Source organism: Alosa alosa, chromosome 9 (assembly GCF_017589495.1).
Source record: "Alosa alosa isolate M-15738 ecotype Scorff River chromosome 9, AALO_Geno_1.1, whole genome shotgun sequence".
NCBI classification, from domain to species: domain Eukaryota; kingdom Metazoa; phylum Chordata; class Actinopteri; order Clupeiformes; family Clupeidae; genus Alosa; species Alosa alosa.
In genome coordinates this window covers 3,453,392-3,473,603 of record NC_063197.1, presented here as the reverse complement: position 1 = coordinate 3,473,603, position 20,212 = coordinate 3,453,392, and the positions used below count along the sequence as shown (strand labels likewise).

The 20,212-nt window shown below is 42.5% G+C and overlaps 1 protein-coding gene across 5 annotated transcripts in view; it reads right to left on the bottom strand.

Annotated features, from left to right (window-relative positions):
• Nucleotides 1-18,685, bottom strand: part of mast2 (microtubule associated serine/threonine kinase 2) — a 122,023-nt gene extending 103,338 nt beyond the window's left edge. For 3 of the 5 annotated variants that reach the window (XM_048252731.1, XM_048252733.1, XM_048252732.1), the window contains exon 1: nt 17,537-18,685. In XM_048252731.1, coding sequence (XP_048108688.1) covers nt 17,537-17,617 — 81 coding nt within the window. In that variant the 5' untranslated portion in view covers nt 17,618-18,685. The remainder of the gene's footprint in view (nt 1-17,536) is intronic. The other 2 variants (XM_048252735.1, XM_048252734.1) reach the window with 2 other exon arrangements.
• Nucleotides 18,686-20,212: the final 1,527 nt, after the last annotated feature.

Below are 20,212 nucleotides of genomic sequence, written 5' to 3'. Positions count from 1 at the left end.
ACTGTAGGCCTCATTAGAGTCTACAAACTCCTCCATCCTGTATACAGGCGTACACGTACACACAAACACACACACGCTTACTTTGTGGGCAGACGCCAGGTTGCAGCCTACCAGCTCTCAAGTAGAATGGGTCCATACTGCAGGTGAGTAGCGTGCTGCATTCTGCTCATACTGAGATCAGAAATCCACAGCAAGGGAGCGGAATCTGACCCATATCTGATATCAGCATTGGATCAGTGCATTCCTAGGAATTATTGCCATGAACCCTCAATACAGTGGTAGTACATCTTTTAAACTGCCTCAGTTATATGTCACTCAAGGTTACCTAGACAGTCTGTGACATAACAGTGACCACACACACTGTTGAGGAGATCAAATTGGCCCCGTCTCTTTGAGGAGAGTACCAGCTGACGGAAACAGAGAAACACACTGACACAACTCAATAAATTAACAATCTAGGCATAAGATAGCCTAGCAATTACATAGTGTCTATAACACAGATACAGTTCAGTCTCCTGGTCTCGACAACTCAACACAATGTTCCTACCAACTATGAATGAATTCATTTCTGTGTTTCTGTGTAGTGTGTGTCCACATGAGAGTTGTAGCCAATTGGCTCATAAGACTGTGCTGTGGCCTTGAAAGAACAGAGGCAGCCACAAGCACAGATCACAACAAGGCTTTTGTGCATAAACACCACAGCTTTGTTCTGAGGGGAGCCATTCATGACAACACCACCTTATGACTGCCTGTGAGACCCAAAAGGAAAAATTTACATTTTGAAACACTGAGAGAGACACAGAACAGTTGAAAGAGAAAGAGAGAAAGAGAGAGAGAGAGAGAGAGAGAGAGAGAGAGAGAAAATATCTGACAGATGACATGAACACAGATGTCCTTAGATCCCAACCCTAAATGTTCTAAAATGTCCACATGCATGGTTGACCCTTATGAATAATCTCTGAACATATCCTCTACACTCAGTCCAATCCTATGAATACATTGATCTAATGTACTGTTTAGTCAGATACACCAATAGCTGGGCCAAAAATGCTTTACGAAAGGCCTCATACATGAACTTGCATCATTGCTGACCGTTTCAAATTCACAAGAGCAAAGAAACGAATGGATTTGATTTTACATGTTTCATTTTCATGTATCAACACTGCATCCTCCAACAACACAGTTGCCTTCAGGGTGATAGTGTTGTCATATTACCCTAGTCTGCTGAGTACACCATGTACTTGACTGAGGAGTGAGAAAGAATTTGTAAGTGTGTGTGTGCATGTGCGTATTCATTTATCACGCAAGCCCATTGCTGTGCTGATGTGTTCCAGATGTGTAGTGGCAGTGTAGGGTTGGGAACTGAGGCAGGCGGCGAGAGGTTGGATGTTTGTGTGCCGACTCCATGGGAACTGGACTGCCGGTGTTCTCATAAGCAGTGAGGCCGAGTTCGCCAGCCCACCTCTGTTCACCTCTGGGACCATGCAGCACTGCTCTCTCTTTGTCTGACCACCTCCTCTTCCTTCAGTTACTGAGAGGAGGTCATGCCTGTCTGCGCAGTCTGAGAGTTGAGAATCAGACCCACACCCATCACACCACCACTCTAGATGCGTCCTTATTGACACAAACACACCCACTTAAACAAACCAAACAGGCAGCAAGTTCATGGTTGGGAATTTTTCAACATGAGAAAGCTGCCTAGGCCTTTGTGACAGGGGGCTGGATTTTAAGTATGGCCTCTGCAGGACCTCTGCAGAAAGCAGGGTTGCATAATCATGTGCTCCAGGGAGTTATATGATCCTGGCTAGGCCAAAAACGACAATGATGGGGATAAGGGGCTGGAGCTGGGGTGGAGGTGTGCTTTATAAGGCACACAGAACAAAGTTCTACAGAGTTCTTCAGAGCCAAACTTTAGTCAGTTTCTGGTTCCACAATCCATTCGCAATGCTAATTCTGGCATCCAGCCATTAAGAAGATCTAAGTGCACTATGAAGGTTGCGGTCGCTGAGTACACCTGTTATTAAAGACAAAGATGTGGGAGTGTAATTGAGGACCTAGAGATAAGGATTCTTGCAAAGAAACCAAAGCAGGGGTCCAATGCAGGTTGATGGGTCTGCAGATCTGATTACTACAGTAGGGATTAAAAAAGGAATTCCTCTTTGAGTGACTTTAATGATTATCACTATGAAGCTCACACTCGAGCTGCAGTGTACCTTAAAACACACAAAAAAACATCCTTAGCTAAGCATGGTTTTGTTACTGCTGCCCACAAATCTCTGAAAGCCATGACAGAGATTTGCTTGTTACCTGTGAGGGAAAAAAAAATGTGTCCAAACGTTTCTGGTTTTGCTGTTTTTGCACCGAGAAAAATCCAGTTATGCTGCGAAAAATAGCATGGGATGCTGGCAATGAGAAGAACAGAGATTCAGAGGGTTTGTGTGTGTAGAGCAAACAGGCCAACAGTATGGGGGGCAAAGCTATGGTTATGGTACATGTCCTTGTAGGAGTGAGCTGTGTGGACTGCGTAGGCCACACATGGTTGGACCTGAGGCTACATGGCACTGCAGGGTTTGGATTAGCTTAGGACAGAAATCACTTTAATGCTGCCCCTGATTCACTGAGGGATAAACTAATGGCACCAGTGGTAAGTTGCAGATCAAGAGCACTTGGCCACGCCTCCTCCTACTCCCTCTACTGGGGTTCCTATCTGCCAGCAGCAGCTGTGAAGAAAAATTAAAAAAACACACACCAGCCCAAGCCCATCCCATACACAAACCATGGGCAAGTCTCACACACTGACCCAACGTAAACGTACACACCTGACTATACTCTCTCTCTGACACACACACACACACACACACCTGACTATACACTCTCTCTGACACAAACACACACACACACACACACACACAGCAATAAGAGTATGGAAAACAATCAGCAATCCAGAGTAATGGAAAGCCCACACACCATGCAGGAGGAGATAAGACAGAGTAAGCTTATAATAGGCTTGGTTATCTACCAACCATAGGGTCCAAAAGTATCAATAATTAATATATTGGGTAATAGTTTGGGCATAATCCTTGTTCAATATTAGTGGTTCAAGCTGTAGTCGGGTGCATTTCAGGTCTCTTGTGCATTACTGCTAGACATACAACATTTCTTGTCATGTCAAATATCAGTTGTAATTTTTGGTAAATTCCTATGAAGGGATTCATCCACATTTAAACAGTTATCCATTTAACCACCACCCAGAAGGCAGCAGCTTGGCCTTAACTGCAATTCCAGAGGCAGAAGACAGTCCTGAACTGAAAGCATCCTGTTTCTTCTCAAAACACTAAGTGAAGTGCAAGAGGTCAGACTGTTTTATTGAACTCAAGCCATGAGCGAAAGCCCAGGACATTTTCTGATGCACATTTCTGCTGAGGCTACAGACTGTTTGTTCTAACAAACCAATACAACACCACTGCTGGCAGGCGATGTGAATGCCGGGCACAGGGACACTTTCAAGGGCCGAAGGATAAAGGAGAGTGGCCTTTTGGCGAGAGGGAGTGACACATGCTTTACAGTAGAGGTCACTGGTGTTCCGAGCCAAAGGAGCAGCACCCTGCAGCGTCGGACAGTGGTGACCTTTGAGCGGGCTAATCAAAGGCAAGGTCCTGCTGGGGCCCTGTGCCAGAGGCTGTGCATCACTGCTCACTGTGACTAATGGTTTCATTAGTAAGAGAACTGGCTGGACATAAGTAGCATTGCCCGCTGGGAGTGCTGGAGACAGGGGAATGGGGAGAGCAGGGACCAAAACAGGACATGGAGGGGGGAACACCAGATTTTTTTTAATCATCCGTTTATCTGCATGCTCTGACTCACATTTGGCACAGGTATTTTTTTTTGTGTGTGTGTGTGTGTGTGTGTGTATGGGGGGGCATAAAAAACAAACAAAAAGACAACAGCTCTGCTTTCATTTTCATCATTATTAGCTACTCAATGGGGGAGACCAAATCACTCTCGTTGTCTCTTTCCCTTTTTCCTTCATTCTCTTTCTGTCCCAGTTTCAATGGTTCTCTTCTCCATCCCCCCATCAGCAGTGCAGAAAATGAAGAATGGGGTGCTCGGAGGACGACGCTAACATAGACAGCTGAACCCTTGTCAGATTAGCATTTAGAATCGTCTTTGCTGGCGCAGACATAATGGAGGAGCGTGCAAATGAGCTTGCAGGCTTTTGCCACTCTGTCTTGTGCTCTGCTCGCGCTGAGGGGGCGTATTTATACGCTGAGGTGCCGTATGCTAATGGACCTGCAGGTTATTTTGCTTGCTCTAAGGAGCAGACAGTACGACATTTAAGAAGGTGAGTAGGCAGAGTCAGCAATACAGAGTTTACAGGCCCCAGAGTACAGGTTACAGAGAGAACCAGGTTACATCTAAGAATGCATTCATAGTATTTCCAAGCAATTTCAAACAGAGGACAGACAAGTGCAAAGGCAGCAGAACACACATGCACACTTCATCAGAAGCATATAGCATGCAAATGCATTACTCATTTCCCACACTTACTCAAAACAAAGACAGAAGGGGATAGCCAGAAAATCATTTTAAGCAAAGGAGTCACCGTGATGGGAAGAGAGAAGGTGGCACATTATCACACACACACACACACACACACACACAGTGACTCAGCAGTCCCTGTGAGGCAGAGGCTGATCCACTCAGGTGCCGCAGTGTGCCTGGGTCAGCTTACACTGCAGGAGGAATATCGCCCGTATACGCAACCTATTTAAAGCAACACCAAAGAACTTTCCCTCTGTCGCACACACTATTTGTTTATCCAGCACTGGCTTTGGAAATAACGATGTCCACAGACAAGAGAATATGTTGCATGATTTTATGGAAGTACGATGTATTGCGACATCAGACGCAAGTCAAATTTGTAGTTTCTTATGTCTCATTCCATCAAACTACAGATCCGCTACCTGATCTGGCAAACTTACATAGTGCGGTTATAGCCGATAGAGGGCCGCGAAGCGAATGCAGAAGTGCCGTTCCCCCTGTTACGAGTTGATGGACCACTGAAACGATTTTGGAAACATTATTTTAAGGTACAAAAAACTCTTTGATGTTGCTTCAATACGGTCAGGAGTAACAAGGGAAACAGACAGGCAAACTGAAACCATAACTATGTCCCTGCCAAAGAGCTACTACTGTCCAGTAAAGGAGCTCTATCCCTTACTTATTAACTACAACTTTGTGCTAGTCACAATATTGTACTGTGTTGGCAAATAATCTCATCATGTATTGTACACGCCTACAAAGTGCTTGACTTGTGTAAACAATTAATTTTCTATGAAGAAACTAGCCTGGGTGTTCCCATGCTGCCTTGCGCGCGATTTGATTCACGCTGCTAAGGCAGCCTGGAGACCATGGAGCAAATTTTTGCCTGAGATAGGGGACCAATCACAGAACAAAGGGGAAAGCAAGACGATGATGAGCTATGCACAGACGCATTTGATAGACATCCGTGGCACCCAATAAACGGATCTGGGCATTTTTTTCAAATTAACGTTTGGTTCCCAGACCACGTCTCATTGAGAAGTGGTGGCGCTAGCCAGGCTATGAAGAAACAGATATAGATAATAAGATGTCACAGGCACATTGATACATTTAGGAGTGGAAACTAGAATCCTCAGAGACTATATACTAGAGGAGTTTCTATTGTTCTATCTATCATTACTGTGTAGTTTATATCTGTGTATCCTTTACCCTAACATTCAGTTATGCATTCATCATCTGCAATATGCAAATGTTTCTCCTTTGTTTATTTAGAGTGAAAAAGTTCCAGTCATAATATTCAGGCCTTTTCTCTCTGGGACTTTCTATTCTATTTGGTAAAACAATCTAAATTTCCATACTATTTTAGCTTGAATGGGTTTTGGTGGGGAGTTGGCTCAGACCGCTTCTCAAACTAAGGGATAGATAGATAGATAGGTTTTGGATTCATAGATAGATAGATAGATACTTTATTGATCCTCAAGGGGAAATTCAAGAATGAGTGGGGTGGTATTACAACTCTGGAAGGACTTATTAATAGAAAATACTGCTGCAGCCAGAGTTTCGCCCACAATGAAGGAGGGGTACCCTGAGGAAGCAGGGTTGTGCATGATTGAAACAGAGGAAGGGGGAATAGAGAAAGAAAGGCAGAGGAAAAGAAAGAAGGAGGATGAGATGGAAGAAAATCGATTCGGAGACAATGACATGACGAAAAGGAAAAAGAGAAGAATCAAAAGGGAAGAGGGGGGTGCATCGACGACAGCTTGTACACAGTTACATGCTATTTGGTGAGCGTTTCATTTTGCTAGGCTGGGATTACAGCGCATTACAGCAGGGCATTAGAGCAGGAGTTCAAGCGGGAGAAGTAGAACTAAAGCTGCACTGTGATACCCACCCTGATGAAACCTCTTATGTCTCCAGTCATTAAGCTCTCTCCACTCATCTCTCCATCCTCCTCCTCTCTCTCTCTTTGCCAAGTCACTGCTCTGACCCCACACTTCTTCCCTTTCCCTTCACTTCCAGTGGGGTTTATGGATTTAGTCTTAATTATTTGGCATTGCGAGCACCGTGACTTCTTAAGAGTACCATTTCAAAAGGGGCCGTAATCAGGGCACTGGTCCAGCTGCTGTAAGCCATGCCAATGAAAATGTGGGATTTGGCCGTGGGTCTGGGTCAGCCATGCATGCTCAGTTTTCATTCTTATCCTTTGTCAGCGCACTCTGATTAATGGGAGAGCTGCTGCACTGTTTGCACAAGACATCTCAGCCACACTACAACTTGGAATTTGGGGAGTTTTTTTTCTAAACTGCCCTCTGCTGAGTTAGAAGTCAAAGGTTGGCAGAGGGTCTCTGCTGAATAATGCGTGTCACTCTGACCAGGGTGCTCTGATGGGTGGTGGTGGCATGACTTTGGATTCCCTCTAAAAGTTCAGGAATGCCACTGGAGATGAGAATCCAAGGGCTCTTCAGTCTATGAAAACAAGCTTCTCTGGAAGGAAAAAGCAAATGAGAGGAGGATTTTGAAAGACTAGAGTCAATCATAAAGGGTGGGTATGTGTGGAGTGAGATTCCCCTGAGCTTTCTCAGATCTTTATTAACATGCTCTGATAAGAGTCCTCCACACAAACTACTGCTGCACTCTTTATAAACTGTGCTTGAGATGGATGTGTTTTCAAAGAGGAGTAGGCTAGCCACTGATCTCACCTATAAAATCAACATGGCAAATGAATTGTACACGACATATCACAAAACACTGCCAATACAAAGCTTAGTTAAGGGTGCTGCACTGTGTTGACGTAAGCCTATTTATTGGCTGAAGGCTTTAAGTTGAACGGACGGATGACAAATACATTCCTGCTGGTCAAAAGTGGTCCCTCCCAAAGAGAGCAGACAATTCTGCCGTTCCATCCGATTACATCATGCATAAGACTTACATAATGTCTGCTAATGAAAGACGTGCACTGCCCCAACAGATCACCGACTAAGGACCAGATAGGCCTGCATTACAAAGCAGGGGACCCTTAACTATATGGAAACTTAAAACTTAAGGGATTTTACAAAACAATATTTTAACATTGTAATTTCAGTCCTATATAACCTCTTAGCACACCACCCAAATAATTTATTTCGCACTAAAAATCCAATCAATTGAACTTTGTTCTACTCCACCTGCCCAGTAGCTTACCTACCTATATCAAAAGTCCAATATGCCACACCTCAAAGGTGCACAAGGCAAGAACAAAAGGCATCAGTTTCACTAAAGATCAATTAAAACATGACACACAAGTGAGCCTCACACAGACTGAGAAACAAACAGACTAAACAGAACAGGGGGCTGTGATAACTCAGGCCACAAGATATCTGCGTGTCTGACCTGTGTGTCCACTGTTCAATCACTACTGTGTGATCTACAGTACTGTGCAGGTCTTAGGCTTAGCAAAGCTGTGCTCTCAGAATAGGGGCAAACACATTGCAGAATGGGTCTATGGTAAAATTAGTGGTCCTCAAGTAAAGATCTACAAACACAGCGAAAGCCAAGCCCACACAAGATCAATGGAAATGGCCGAGGTGAAAGATAGCAAGATATGCTAGAGAACCAAGACATTCTAGGCCAGATGCACTAATGTTTTTGAGCCCACTTCAGGCGTATTTGTTTGTACATACCTCGCACAAACCATGTCAAACAGGCCGCAGTGCAAACTGTATGTCGCGGGAGCTGCGAATGGAGATTTGCGGTTTTTCGTGTCATGCATTCATAGGAGGATCAGGGGAAAGTGGGAGTATCGCACAAACACAGGGGAATAGAAGTGCTAATAGCGATTGATTAGGTATTCCGCCATATGTATGAAAACAGCGCATGTCTGTTTTGCAGTGAAAAACTTGCACCTGTTAAAAGCAGGTATAATCCAAATCGCGGTTAAATGTGTCAATTAGAGAAACGTTTAGAGACAGCTGAATCAGTATTCAGAGCATCGGTTTTCTTCATTGTACTATGTCAAAAGCAACCTTAACTTTTGTTTGCCTTTCTAATATCATAGTTTAACATAAACTATGTAAATAAAGGTGAAAAGTACAGTCAGTGACATACAAGTGGGTTGGGTTCGAGTCTGTGCGCGTGTTGGATTCATAAATGTTTTAAATTTTGATGGGAATATGTAGTTGTGAGTGGTATTTTATGATATAGGCTTGGTGATGGGTGTGCAAAGCCTATGACCTAGTTGACTACTTTGGCATGCATCCATAAAATCTTGTACACTTTGTATCGGGTTTCAGCCTCACACTGGAGCACCTTCTAATGTGTGTGCACCAACTTAGACATCTGATTGGTGATTATATACATGAGGTCCTCATCAATTTCATTGCACAAAGGATTTCTAAATGCCAAATGGATCACCTTAAAACATACAGAACATCCACCAACATTGAGTCACAACATTCTCTACATTACAGTTCCTGTTCCAATGATCAGCGTTCATCCTAAATAAACAGCCTGGAACCTCAGTAGGAGTACACTGTGTGTCATTTGTTGCTAATGAACTGTAAATCCTCACATCAAAAGACAAACAATGTCCCACAGTGACATCAGCTCCGGCAAAGGTTTTTGTTGCAGGCAGAGGAGGCAGCCAACAGCCAGTCACATTACAAAGAAGGGTCATGATAGATATGAACACTTGTGAGGGACAGGAAATCCCAACAGTGCTGAATACCCTCCACAGAACTGCTTCAAACAAAAGCAGCTTTACCTTGAGACCAAACATTTTAACATTCACTGGCTGCCCAACACAGTCCACTCAGCTAGCATGAATGTATCCATCAAAGCCACAGCAATCTTTAGAAGGTCTAGTTTTACTATGGATTAGACCAAGAGCAGGGATTCAATCTAACACTGTTCAGTAGTTTCACAATGTGAACACAGCCACAGACATTAGAGGGAGTTGCCACAGATTGTATAAAACCCACTGATGCTTTTAATTAACTCTGCCATCTGCACCGCCCACATCATGCACCATGGCTGCAAACTACTATCCAAACTACTCCGAATCAGTTTGGATAAGGATTTTCGGATCAAATCCGATCTGCGTCCACAAACACCATCAGTTTGGGAGTATACAATGTAGGTCCACATTACTTCATTGATACGCAAATCTCCCAGCCGTTCACCCTTTGTCGTGGTCGCCAACCTGTAGATCGCGATCGACCAGTAGATCTTTAGGACTTGCCCAGTAGATCCCGATAATAACAGGACAATTAAAAACAGTCACCAAATTCCCACATGTTCGCCAACGTTTACAGGGCGTAGCCTACATTTCAGCGTGGGATAGGATAGCGCATGATTTATTCAAGACCTAGCCATCATAATGCAAGAAATTTACAGCATACATTTACAGTGCTGTCTGATAACGTTAATCTAATAATGGAGCAGCGTGAATGCGGGACCGGACGAACCAACTTCTGACTTGAACCGAACGTAACCCCATGCAGACACACAGCACCACTTTTCTTTTTTTCTCTCTCTCTCTCTCTCCAAATTATGTGCTTCTATATCAACTGCTTACTGACAGAAAATAAAAAAACAAAAGTTTAGCGATCAGGAATTTGTTCTCCATTTGAAGAATGTAATCGATTGCGGACATGCACAGACACGGAGTGCATTGTAGGTAACTTAGGTTACTTTCACTTTCTAGAGTACGCATTAATTACGTGAAAGATGCTTCATACCAAAACAGCGATCAAACATCAAATTTATCATGACGTATTGTCACAAACACTTACTCCAATTAGAAAATCAAAACCAAAGTCATGTAAGTAAAGACTATGTTAAAGTGTTATCTCATTGACGCCTGTATAAGGGGGTGGAGGATGTGATATTTTTGACCCGATACATTTGCCTAAATAAAAGGCCTTAAATTGGAAGTATTTTAGCTTTGATTTTCTTTTGACGCTTCAAGGTAGATCTTGCCTTTGTTCAGGGCGAGGTTAGGGATCTTGGGCTCAAAAAGGTTGGTGACCACTGCCCTAGACCATGCAGAGCTGTGGCAGTAGGCTAGTGCATAGTATCATAATCTGTAGGATAATTGGGTTGAAGACAGAGTCAGAAGACAGAGGCAGGTTGTGTCATGATGTGGTCTACTCTGTATTAAATACGTTACACACATGAAAATACCTTTTATTCTTTGTTTAAGGCTTGTAGCATACATCAGATCTTATCTCTGTGGTAAAATAGCTAGAATAGGTAGAAAAGTTTAATACATTGTCGGTTCTACAAAGTGATCTGACTGTATTTTGAATATATTTCATATAACATTAGGCAATAGCCATATCAAAATCTAGTTTTGTCTAATACAATGAGCTAATGCTGTGAACTGAAAGTAAAAACGATGGATCCCTTGACAACAATCAAGTTCCTATCTGTTTGTGTGGCGGTGGCCCTTAACAGCTACTAGGGATGCCTGTTGCTGTATTAAAACATGCAAACATACATAGAAGGGGAAGCAGGATGTTATTCACTTGAAGCTCCTGCATGGCACCAGCCCAGGAGTTTAAATAACAGCAATCAGGGCCAGACACACAAGGATGTAGTTCAACAACAAAACAAAAGACAAATCTTTGTAAATTACATTAATGCACCAACACACACACACACACAATTTTTTTTAACCGCTTCCGAAAAAACAATCCAACTGTGGCTAGCTAGCTCTATAATTTGGTTATCATTTATTGTTTGCTTTAGACTGATTTTTGAATGATGCCAGTTATTACCCAAACCCTGAGGAATGGCATGAGCGCAAGAAAAGGCAGTATGTGATGTTTACTAGATATGCCAGATTGTCAAAGCTGCAAAAAACTTCTGATTATTATGTGTGACAAGGCTAGTAAATTGGCCTATTTGTGTGTATCTAAGAATAACATTAAAAAGCAAAATGCAATGAGCCTTGCACATCAACTTAGTGATCAAGACCTTCAAGCTTTCTGAATTTCTGAGTGACTCTAGCTAATAATATAGAGTAGCCACAGTGAAAGGAAAACGAGCCCTTTTCAAATAAATTATGTTGTTTTGCAGAAACACTGTGGTTTAGTCACTCAGACTGGAAAATCACACAGGTCACCACATGCAACATTCCTCTCACACACACACACACACACACACACACACACACACACACACACACACACACAAACACAAACACTCCTCAACCTCTACCCTATGCACCACCTGCAACCTGTGCTCTCTCAAATTGGGGCCCCCGGGCTGCTCCGTCTCTATGGCAGCACCACAGACAGACAGACAGACAGACAGACAAACAGACAGACAGGAAAGCTGATTTAACAGAGACCCATGGCAGCCAACACTTCCTTCTGCCATTTTACATCAGCTGATTTTTTAATACAAGGAAGGTGAAATCAAGACTCAACCAATGCGGATCAACCCATTTGGGATCGCACCAGTGGTTGTGTGTGTGTTTGTGTGTCTGTCCTGTTATTACTGCCGACTACAAACATCAAACAGTACAACTAGTCTTTTAATACCAATGCAATTTTGTCAAATCTTCAGTCAGTGCATGTACCATACTATGATATAACTAGCTGACTTAGCATTAGCTTAGCCTATAAGTCATATAACCGTTAGGCTACTTGCTAACTGGTAGACATAATATAAAGAATTGATAATGTTGATGGCATTCACTCACTTTCACCTTCATTCTCAGCCTTTAAACTTGTCTACCTCTCAGTTACTCACTCCTCCCTTACTCTCCTTTTCATTCTTTTTCTCCCCCGTCCAACCCAATGACCCTCCCTACTCAAAGATTTCTCTCTCTTATCACTAGTGTGAGAGGAGGCATAACTCATCCCTCCAGAGTACTACACAGAGAACAAACAGAACTCACTAAGCCAGGCAAGCCAGAGTAAGCAAACCCACTCACCTCTGTAGAACTGAGGGGATTAGCACTCTGTTGCTGTGCGGTGCTGCACTGACGCCGCAACTGTACTAGTTAACTGACCTGGGATCAGGTTTGTTTATCTGATCATTAGGCTCCAGGGGAGCATGACGTTCAAGTGATGCAATTGAGCTTATGGAGACTAATGGACTAAATTACAGTCCAAAGACAAAAAAGCAGCACAATTTTAGAAAGAATACATACAGTAATGATGATGACAACAAAACAAAAAACTCGCACACCATTGTTTGCCGTTGAAAAATTCACTGATGAAGGTCTGAGGACCGAAACGTTTGTCACCTCACTTGGTAGCACATTGGTTGATGGATTAAACACTTCGTTTTTTTATTTTTCAACGGCAAACAATGGTGTGCGAGTTTTCTTCCATGATTGACTACTACGTTGCCTAAAACTAACGCACCCGCACGGCCTTGAGTATTTGGCGCGAGACCCTACCTGTCTAACCTGAACGACAACAAAACAAAGACATTGTATCTCCAATGATTAACTTTCAGACACTAAAAACCTACATATTTAAAGCCCTAAGGAGGCTTTCAAAATGCATAGCCGTCAGAAGTTTGCCAAGCTTTTTTAATGAGTAATGAGTATGTGTGTGTGCACATTCACTACCCCATCTGATGAGATTTGGAGTGGATTAGTGCAGTGGTTGAGGACAGAGGAAGCAGAGGAGGAGTGAGTGTGCATACAGCTCAGTGGCTAATGACTAAATCTCCTACTACAATAGCATTGCAGAACATAGGGAGTTGAGCCAAGCCCCCCACTGTGTAATTAACCACCATGAGCCTGGCTGGGAAATGTGCACCGTCCTACCACCTCCAGATTCAATAGTCACTCTTTCTGTCTCCCACATTCACAGGCACACACACAGCTTTAAATGGGCTTTGCAACAATGGCCTCAGTGTTTTATCGTACACTGTACTTAGGCCACATCCAACTGCTAAGAATAACAAGAGAGCCCAAAATTCCATATGAAACTCTGAACATGTAACACTATGTGGACCAAAGACAACAGTGCTCTCATCACAGATCTGCACTCCTTCACTGCTAACAAATATGCCAGTTTTCAATAGCATGCATCTGCCCGTCTGCTTTGATGAATGGGAGAGATGGAGCTCATCAAGTTTACATAATGAGGTGCTGATAATGACTACATCTGCGGCACCTTGCCTCACAGGACTCCTTTACCGGGTATATTACCCCATTTGTTAAACTTTAATTACCCGTCTCTCCACTGGCTTGGGATCTCATCAGGCCATCACACTACTGGGGATGGGGCGCTCGATGGACTCAGTGTCCAGGCCAGACACAATACAGGGCAGCTAGCCATGAGCCCGTCTCATGCTTCACCCTGTATTGGGTGCTTGAGACCCAACAATCAAGTCTTTGGTGCATAGCTATCAATCCCCCCGTTTCTTCAGGGTTTCTCACATATTTTAGCAACCCCACATATTGCAAAAAATTCTCGCACACATTTTACAGCACTGTCTGATAACGTCAATCTAATAATGGAGCAGCGTGAATGCTGGATTATTGACCGGACGGACCAACTTCTGACTTGAGTCGATCATAACCCCATGTAGAGAAATCAGGTTTAGCCATCAGGAAGTGTCAGGATTTCAGCAAGCATTTCATAGACTGGCCATGAGAATCAAGGGAACATGGATGTTTTCTCCATTTGAGGAACGTAATTGATTGCAGACAGCTACAGACACGGAGTGCATAGTAGGCCTACTTTTACTTTCTAGAGTGTGCATTCATTACGTGAAAGATGCTTCATACCAAAATAGCGATCAAAGATTATTACATTTAGAAACATTCATTTTAAGCCCTGCATACAAGTAGTTTTGGTGTGAGACAATTAGGCGAATAGGAGAGGGTAACACAAACACAGACTGCTGATTAGATATGTGATGACAAACTGTTAACTCACAATTAAAATGTCTTTTTAAAGTATGACCACAAACTAAAAACACAAATAAGGTCATTAAAACACCATCTATGTTCAAGAAATGAGACAAGTATGACAAAAACAGCTTGTTTCTTGGTACTTTTGGGGCACCGGATATTTGCCTAATGTCTTTCTCTATACCATGTCTGCTTTGCAAGAAGCCACTTTGAGATTACGTTGTTCCTGAATAACCAAATTGTATGCCTAATGATGCACTAGCTTTACAACCCCCAGTGCCATCACCCAAGCAAACGGATAATACTATAAACCTATTGTAGGAGAACAGGTGACAACAAAACACCCTCGTCTGCTTGCATCACACCACCTGCCATTTGACCCCGTGTGGTTCATATAGAGGAGAACATCAGAATGTCATAACCTACTTACACCATTATCTAACTAAAGCCTCTTTGGACAGCACATCAGATCTGTGTGGTCAAGCCCACAGGGAAAGAGTGATGAAATGTCCGAAAATGAAAAAAAAAAAAAAACAGAACACGAAAATATGTACAGCTGATTTAGTGATGCGGGATTCTTACACAACTGGTATTCAGAATAGACAGCCATCTGTCATCTGTGAGCCTGATATCATACTTCTATTACCTATTCCAGATGGAGCTTGTTGTACTGATTATAAGTTATTAGTTAAATGCAGGGGGTGTAGAGGCATCAACTCTCATTTTAAATTCATTCAAGCTATAGAGCCAGAGTTGAACACAACTGTACATTTAATTTAATGGCAAACACATATACATAATCTGTATGGCTACCACCTCTCCATTAGCCTGGACAAATATGCTGTATGTGGGGTGATAAAGAGAGGGAGAAATGGTAATAGGCAGACGTAAAGACCTGAGGGTTTAAGAAGGAGCAAGTGAAACAGGAGAGAAGGACGTTTGTCCATTCACACATTGCTTTCAATCGAATTTTTCGAATCTCTCTTTGTGGTCGCTGACCAGTACTCGCTGCACTGATAAACAAACATAAGACAGAGGCTAAGGATGACTACCAGTCTATTTACATTATTTCATTAAAGATCCATGGTAAGTGTTAAATTAGCTCTCCGTCTAAACACATCTTTTTTCAATGTCACACAAATAACACTTCAAGTCCAGGAAACTTGAGATGATCATTGTGAACCAAAACAATCAAACATTCTGAACAACCACAACCCTGAGTATGGGGTGGAGGGACAACACACCAGCCAATATCTTCATTACATAGGAAAATAGGCCCAGATTACCAGGAATGATAACATAACATAACATAAAAGCTGGGCCAGGCGGGTTTGTGTGTGTGTGTTTGTTTTCGCTTGAGGAACACGTCAGACTATTGTTGAATGGGACCGCAGACTGAACACCTTAGTATCATCATGTCCCACATGACCTTATCTAATGGAACAACTGCAGGAGGAAGAGTTACAATAACATAGAGGGAGTATGTTTGCACATGCCCTTTTAGGTAAATAAAATGACTGAGATAAAAAAGGACCATACAAATATGAATATTTAAGATATTTCACAATCCCGTCATGCTCACATAATATTCATCCACTGAAAGAGTAGGTTTATCAATTTAAGGTCTCTTCAAGGTAGTGTGTGATTACAATCCTCAAGATTTCTGAAAGCTGAGTGTAATTCAGCAGCTAACATAAGACATAATAAAATAGGTCTACATATAAAATAGGCTTACATAACCCCTACATGTAGGTTAACTATGGAGGCATAAATGATATCTTGCATGAGCAAAAACACCTCACTAATTCCATGCTGACTGAGCTCAATGAAGACAAAGAACAGAGCCCAGAATATATTAATACATTTATGGGGAGGAAATTCTCTCTGGACCAGCCTAATGCAAATCAATGACAATTTCCATGCCCTTCCCCTGTCCAAAACTCTCCCTTAATGCTTTTGACTGGTCAGCTGTGTTTGTTATACATGTTGTTTAGCATTAAACGCAAACATCCGCCTTCTGAGCACTGCAAGAACATAGTAAGACCCATGGGACAAGAATGTGAAGACCGGCAGGTTGTGGTGTGAATGAAAAAAAGCAAAAACAGATTTAACAGAAGACACCTAGAGAATGCTTAACTTGAACCAAATAAAACACTAGGTAAAAGAGGCAGACAAAAGTGACTGATAAATGTCAAGCACATGTCATGAGGTTTTACTAGTGTAGTGATACATGCACAACACAACAGTATAACAGTTATTTTCTTTCTGAAGGTAAATTGAACTACAAAACAATCAACCATGTTCACCGGTAAAAATGTGAAAGAAAGAAAGAAAGAAAGCAAGAAAGAAAGAAAGAAAGAAAGAAAGAAAGAAAGGTGTCAGACCAGGTTCAGAAATATCAGTGCAGATGTCCATGGCTGTGCAAGAGGGCAAATACTGCAAAAGATATCTTGTCACCTTTGAGTGACTGACCACCACCGTTGGTACCATCTTAAAACACTGGCTTAAGGAGGGTTAAACTAAATTGAATGTGGCATCTCTTGAACCCTATAATGCAATGTCAGGCACAGTCTATCAATGGAATATGTAGTTTTACTGGAGTGCAGTTTACTGCAGTGACACAGGCACCTGGCAAAGCAACTGTAACAGTTAGCTATTTCCTTTCTGAAGGTAAATTCAACAGAGAATCCAATGCAATCGACCGTGCATCATGTAGCCTAGCATACATTCAGTGAGTTAGTAAATCAGTAGCCTAAGTAAGAAAGAAAGAAAGAAAGGTGTCTGGCCAGGTTGTACACCTGGATAGGAGGGCAAATACTACGAAAGATATCGTGTCACCTTTGAGTGACTGTGACCACCGTCGCTACTCTCTGAAAACACCATTGACAATAAAAGAAAGGAAGACACTGGTCAGGGCGGGTTCAACTAAATTGAATGTGGCTTCTCTAGAATCCTATAACCCAAAACAGCTGCAATATGCTGTGCCTGAAACATTAACTACTTTAAGTCCGTTAAACGTATTGGACTCAAGTATTACAGACTAGGTAACTACATGAGTGTGTAAAAGAAAGATAAGACAGTGATAATAAACACCGAGCAATTGGTGCAAAATAAAACAGGGACATATCGACTTACCGCATCTTTTTCATCAGGCCCGCTTTCCGGTTGATCCGAAATGCACAACTTTCTCTTATTTTTGTTTTCAGTCCTCTTCATTGTGTAACATTAGGTAGTTGTCGAGTTCAGTGAAGACCTAGCTTCTAGTATGGGTAATTCATTGAAACGTGTGCTTTCCCCCGCTTATTGGTTTAACGTTAGCAGGTTAGCCTTTTCTCTGGCCAACTAATTAGTTAACGTTGCAGTTTCGCTAAATTCATTGAATTTCTCGAACACTCCATTATGAACGGTAACGTTAGCCAAGATACGATTGTGCTATTTCCGCCGCAAAATAAAAAGCCCACACAACGAATGTGTCTGTGTTGATCCTTTGCGAGCACGGCGCGTAAGCTAACTATCAACTTCAGTACCTCTGCCTTGTTGTTGATTAGGCTTGGAACTACATGATGAGGCTTGTCATTCAGTGCAGTCTTGATGCTACGTTCATGTTGGCTAGCACTTCGTGCGAGGTTAGCTGTGCCGAGACTGAAAAGTTCGTATCAAGGTATGCAAAGGCATATAACTATTCAAAAACGGTGGCCTTTCATTGGAAACAAAGATGTTCGACACTGACTTCACTTGATAAGTGACGTCATTACATTAATTTTCCGTGTAAAAGAGCTAATTACAGTGACCTTTCAAGAAATTAACCAATCGCGTTACTGTGACACTCAACACCAAGATTCCCGACCTAACGTTACCAGGTACCTATCGTGTAAAATAGCTAACGTTTACTTAGCTAGGACAATTTAAAAATAACTGGTATCGATGTTATTATGTATCGCATGAAAAATGTTTCTTGGCGACAGAACAACCTAGCTTCTTCCGTCTCGCAAGGCTGATGTTTCAGCGAAGTATGTCAATCAATTGCACCATGTAGCCTTTACGTTTAGCCCGCGTTCCGCTCGAGACACGTACTAACTTGCAGTAGGCTATCACATGTCCAGTCTGTCAGGTAGACTAGGCGACACAATCGCTTCTTGACAAGCAATCAGCTTGGTAATGGATATTACTATTGAAAAAAATGTGTTTAGTCGGTTAGGCACCTATTCCTCCCTTCCTCCTAGACCGGCTACAACAGCACAAGCGGTGATAAACTGCTGCAGATGCATTTCTGCAACCAGTGTGATCTTCACTTGACGCGCTTCCTGAATCTCGTATCAAGTATCATGTCAGTCGAAGTTTACTTGATAACTGATCTAGGTTCAGACCAAGTAATTTTTTGACCACATGCAACAAGGAAAATATAGTTCTGGCTGATCTGACAACAGTGAACATCAGCCGGGGGCCTAGACAAAAAAGAAGTGCTGTTTTCTTTTTGCAGTTTGCTGCCACCTTGTGTCCGCCGGTAGTTGTTACCCCGTCCCATCACTTTTAAGGTGAGGAGCCAGAACATTTCTCCCCCAGTTGTTTATACACGTGACGTGAATATAAATATTTTTTGTAGTGCACGTTTTCTGAAATCGTATGTGTAAAGATGAAAATAAGGCAGTCAATATGCGCCCATTTGCATATATTTCCCAAACATTAATCTGACAAAGACAGGTTCAAAATTGTTATTGCATTCTGTTAACATAGCCTAGGACATCAGGAAAATACTGTCAGAAGTCATAAACCAGGCTATATATGAATTATATTACCTTGTGTAAATATACTTTCTACTTTCAGCAGTCTCTGCATTCTTGCAGGGAACACCATGTGCTTGGGTGGGGATGGTGATGGGTATTCAGTGGATCCTGGAAAGTTTGATTGGGTGGTGGGGTGATGGGGTGGGGATGGTGATGGGAGATATGGTCCAGAGTCTCCATTTGACTGATGAGGCCCTGAGAGGCTATCTCCTCATGCTCATTACATCCATTTGTTTGCTGAGATTCCGGGGAGTTTGACGCCAGTGATTGGCTTTAGGTCATTTCAGCAGCATCCTTCTTATCGTGTCCAGTGGACGTGGCTGGGCATTGTTGAGCAGGTTGTCTAAGTATCTCCAAGGTCTTCATGGTTGGCCTGTCTCTGTTCCAGCTTGTGTTTTGGTTTAGCCGATTTGTTGATGTCATTAACTTGTTCTCTTTGTATGGCTACTGAGTGCTTATCAGAGGGTCGGCTCAAGGTGGCAGAAAAAATGTTGGGTGCAGGAGAGAGGTTTTCAGTTAAGATTTCTGCCCCAGTCCAACTTAATTATGTGCTATTTGGTCTGAAATATTCCCTGTGATTCCATAAAGGTTCAAATTGTCAATAATGTTCATCCCAACTGAAAAGCATGTTTTTTGCGAGCCAGGTGTTTAAACAGAATAGTCTGGTAAGCTGCTGGGAGTGGACCACTGATGGAAAATTTGTATTCCATGCTCATATAGGGCTGAGAAAAGTTCCTTGAAATCTTCTTGGACATACAGCTGTTTGTCATTCGCTCCAGCATGCACAATGATGCGTTTGATAGTTGCATATTTTGACACTCACATACATCATACATATAGTACTCTGCTTGCAATAGTAAGTCCCTTCACCATACTTGCAGTACACTGCCCCCCCCCCCCCTACATACACAGCACATTATTTCATCAGGAAGCTTCTCCAACACACATCCCCAACATACTTACAGCACACTGTCCCCCCCCCAAATACACAGCACATTGTCTCATGAGGAAGCTTCTCCAACACACA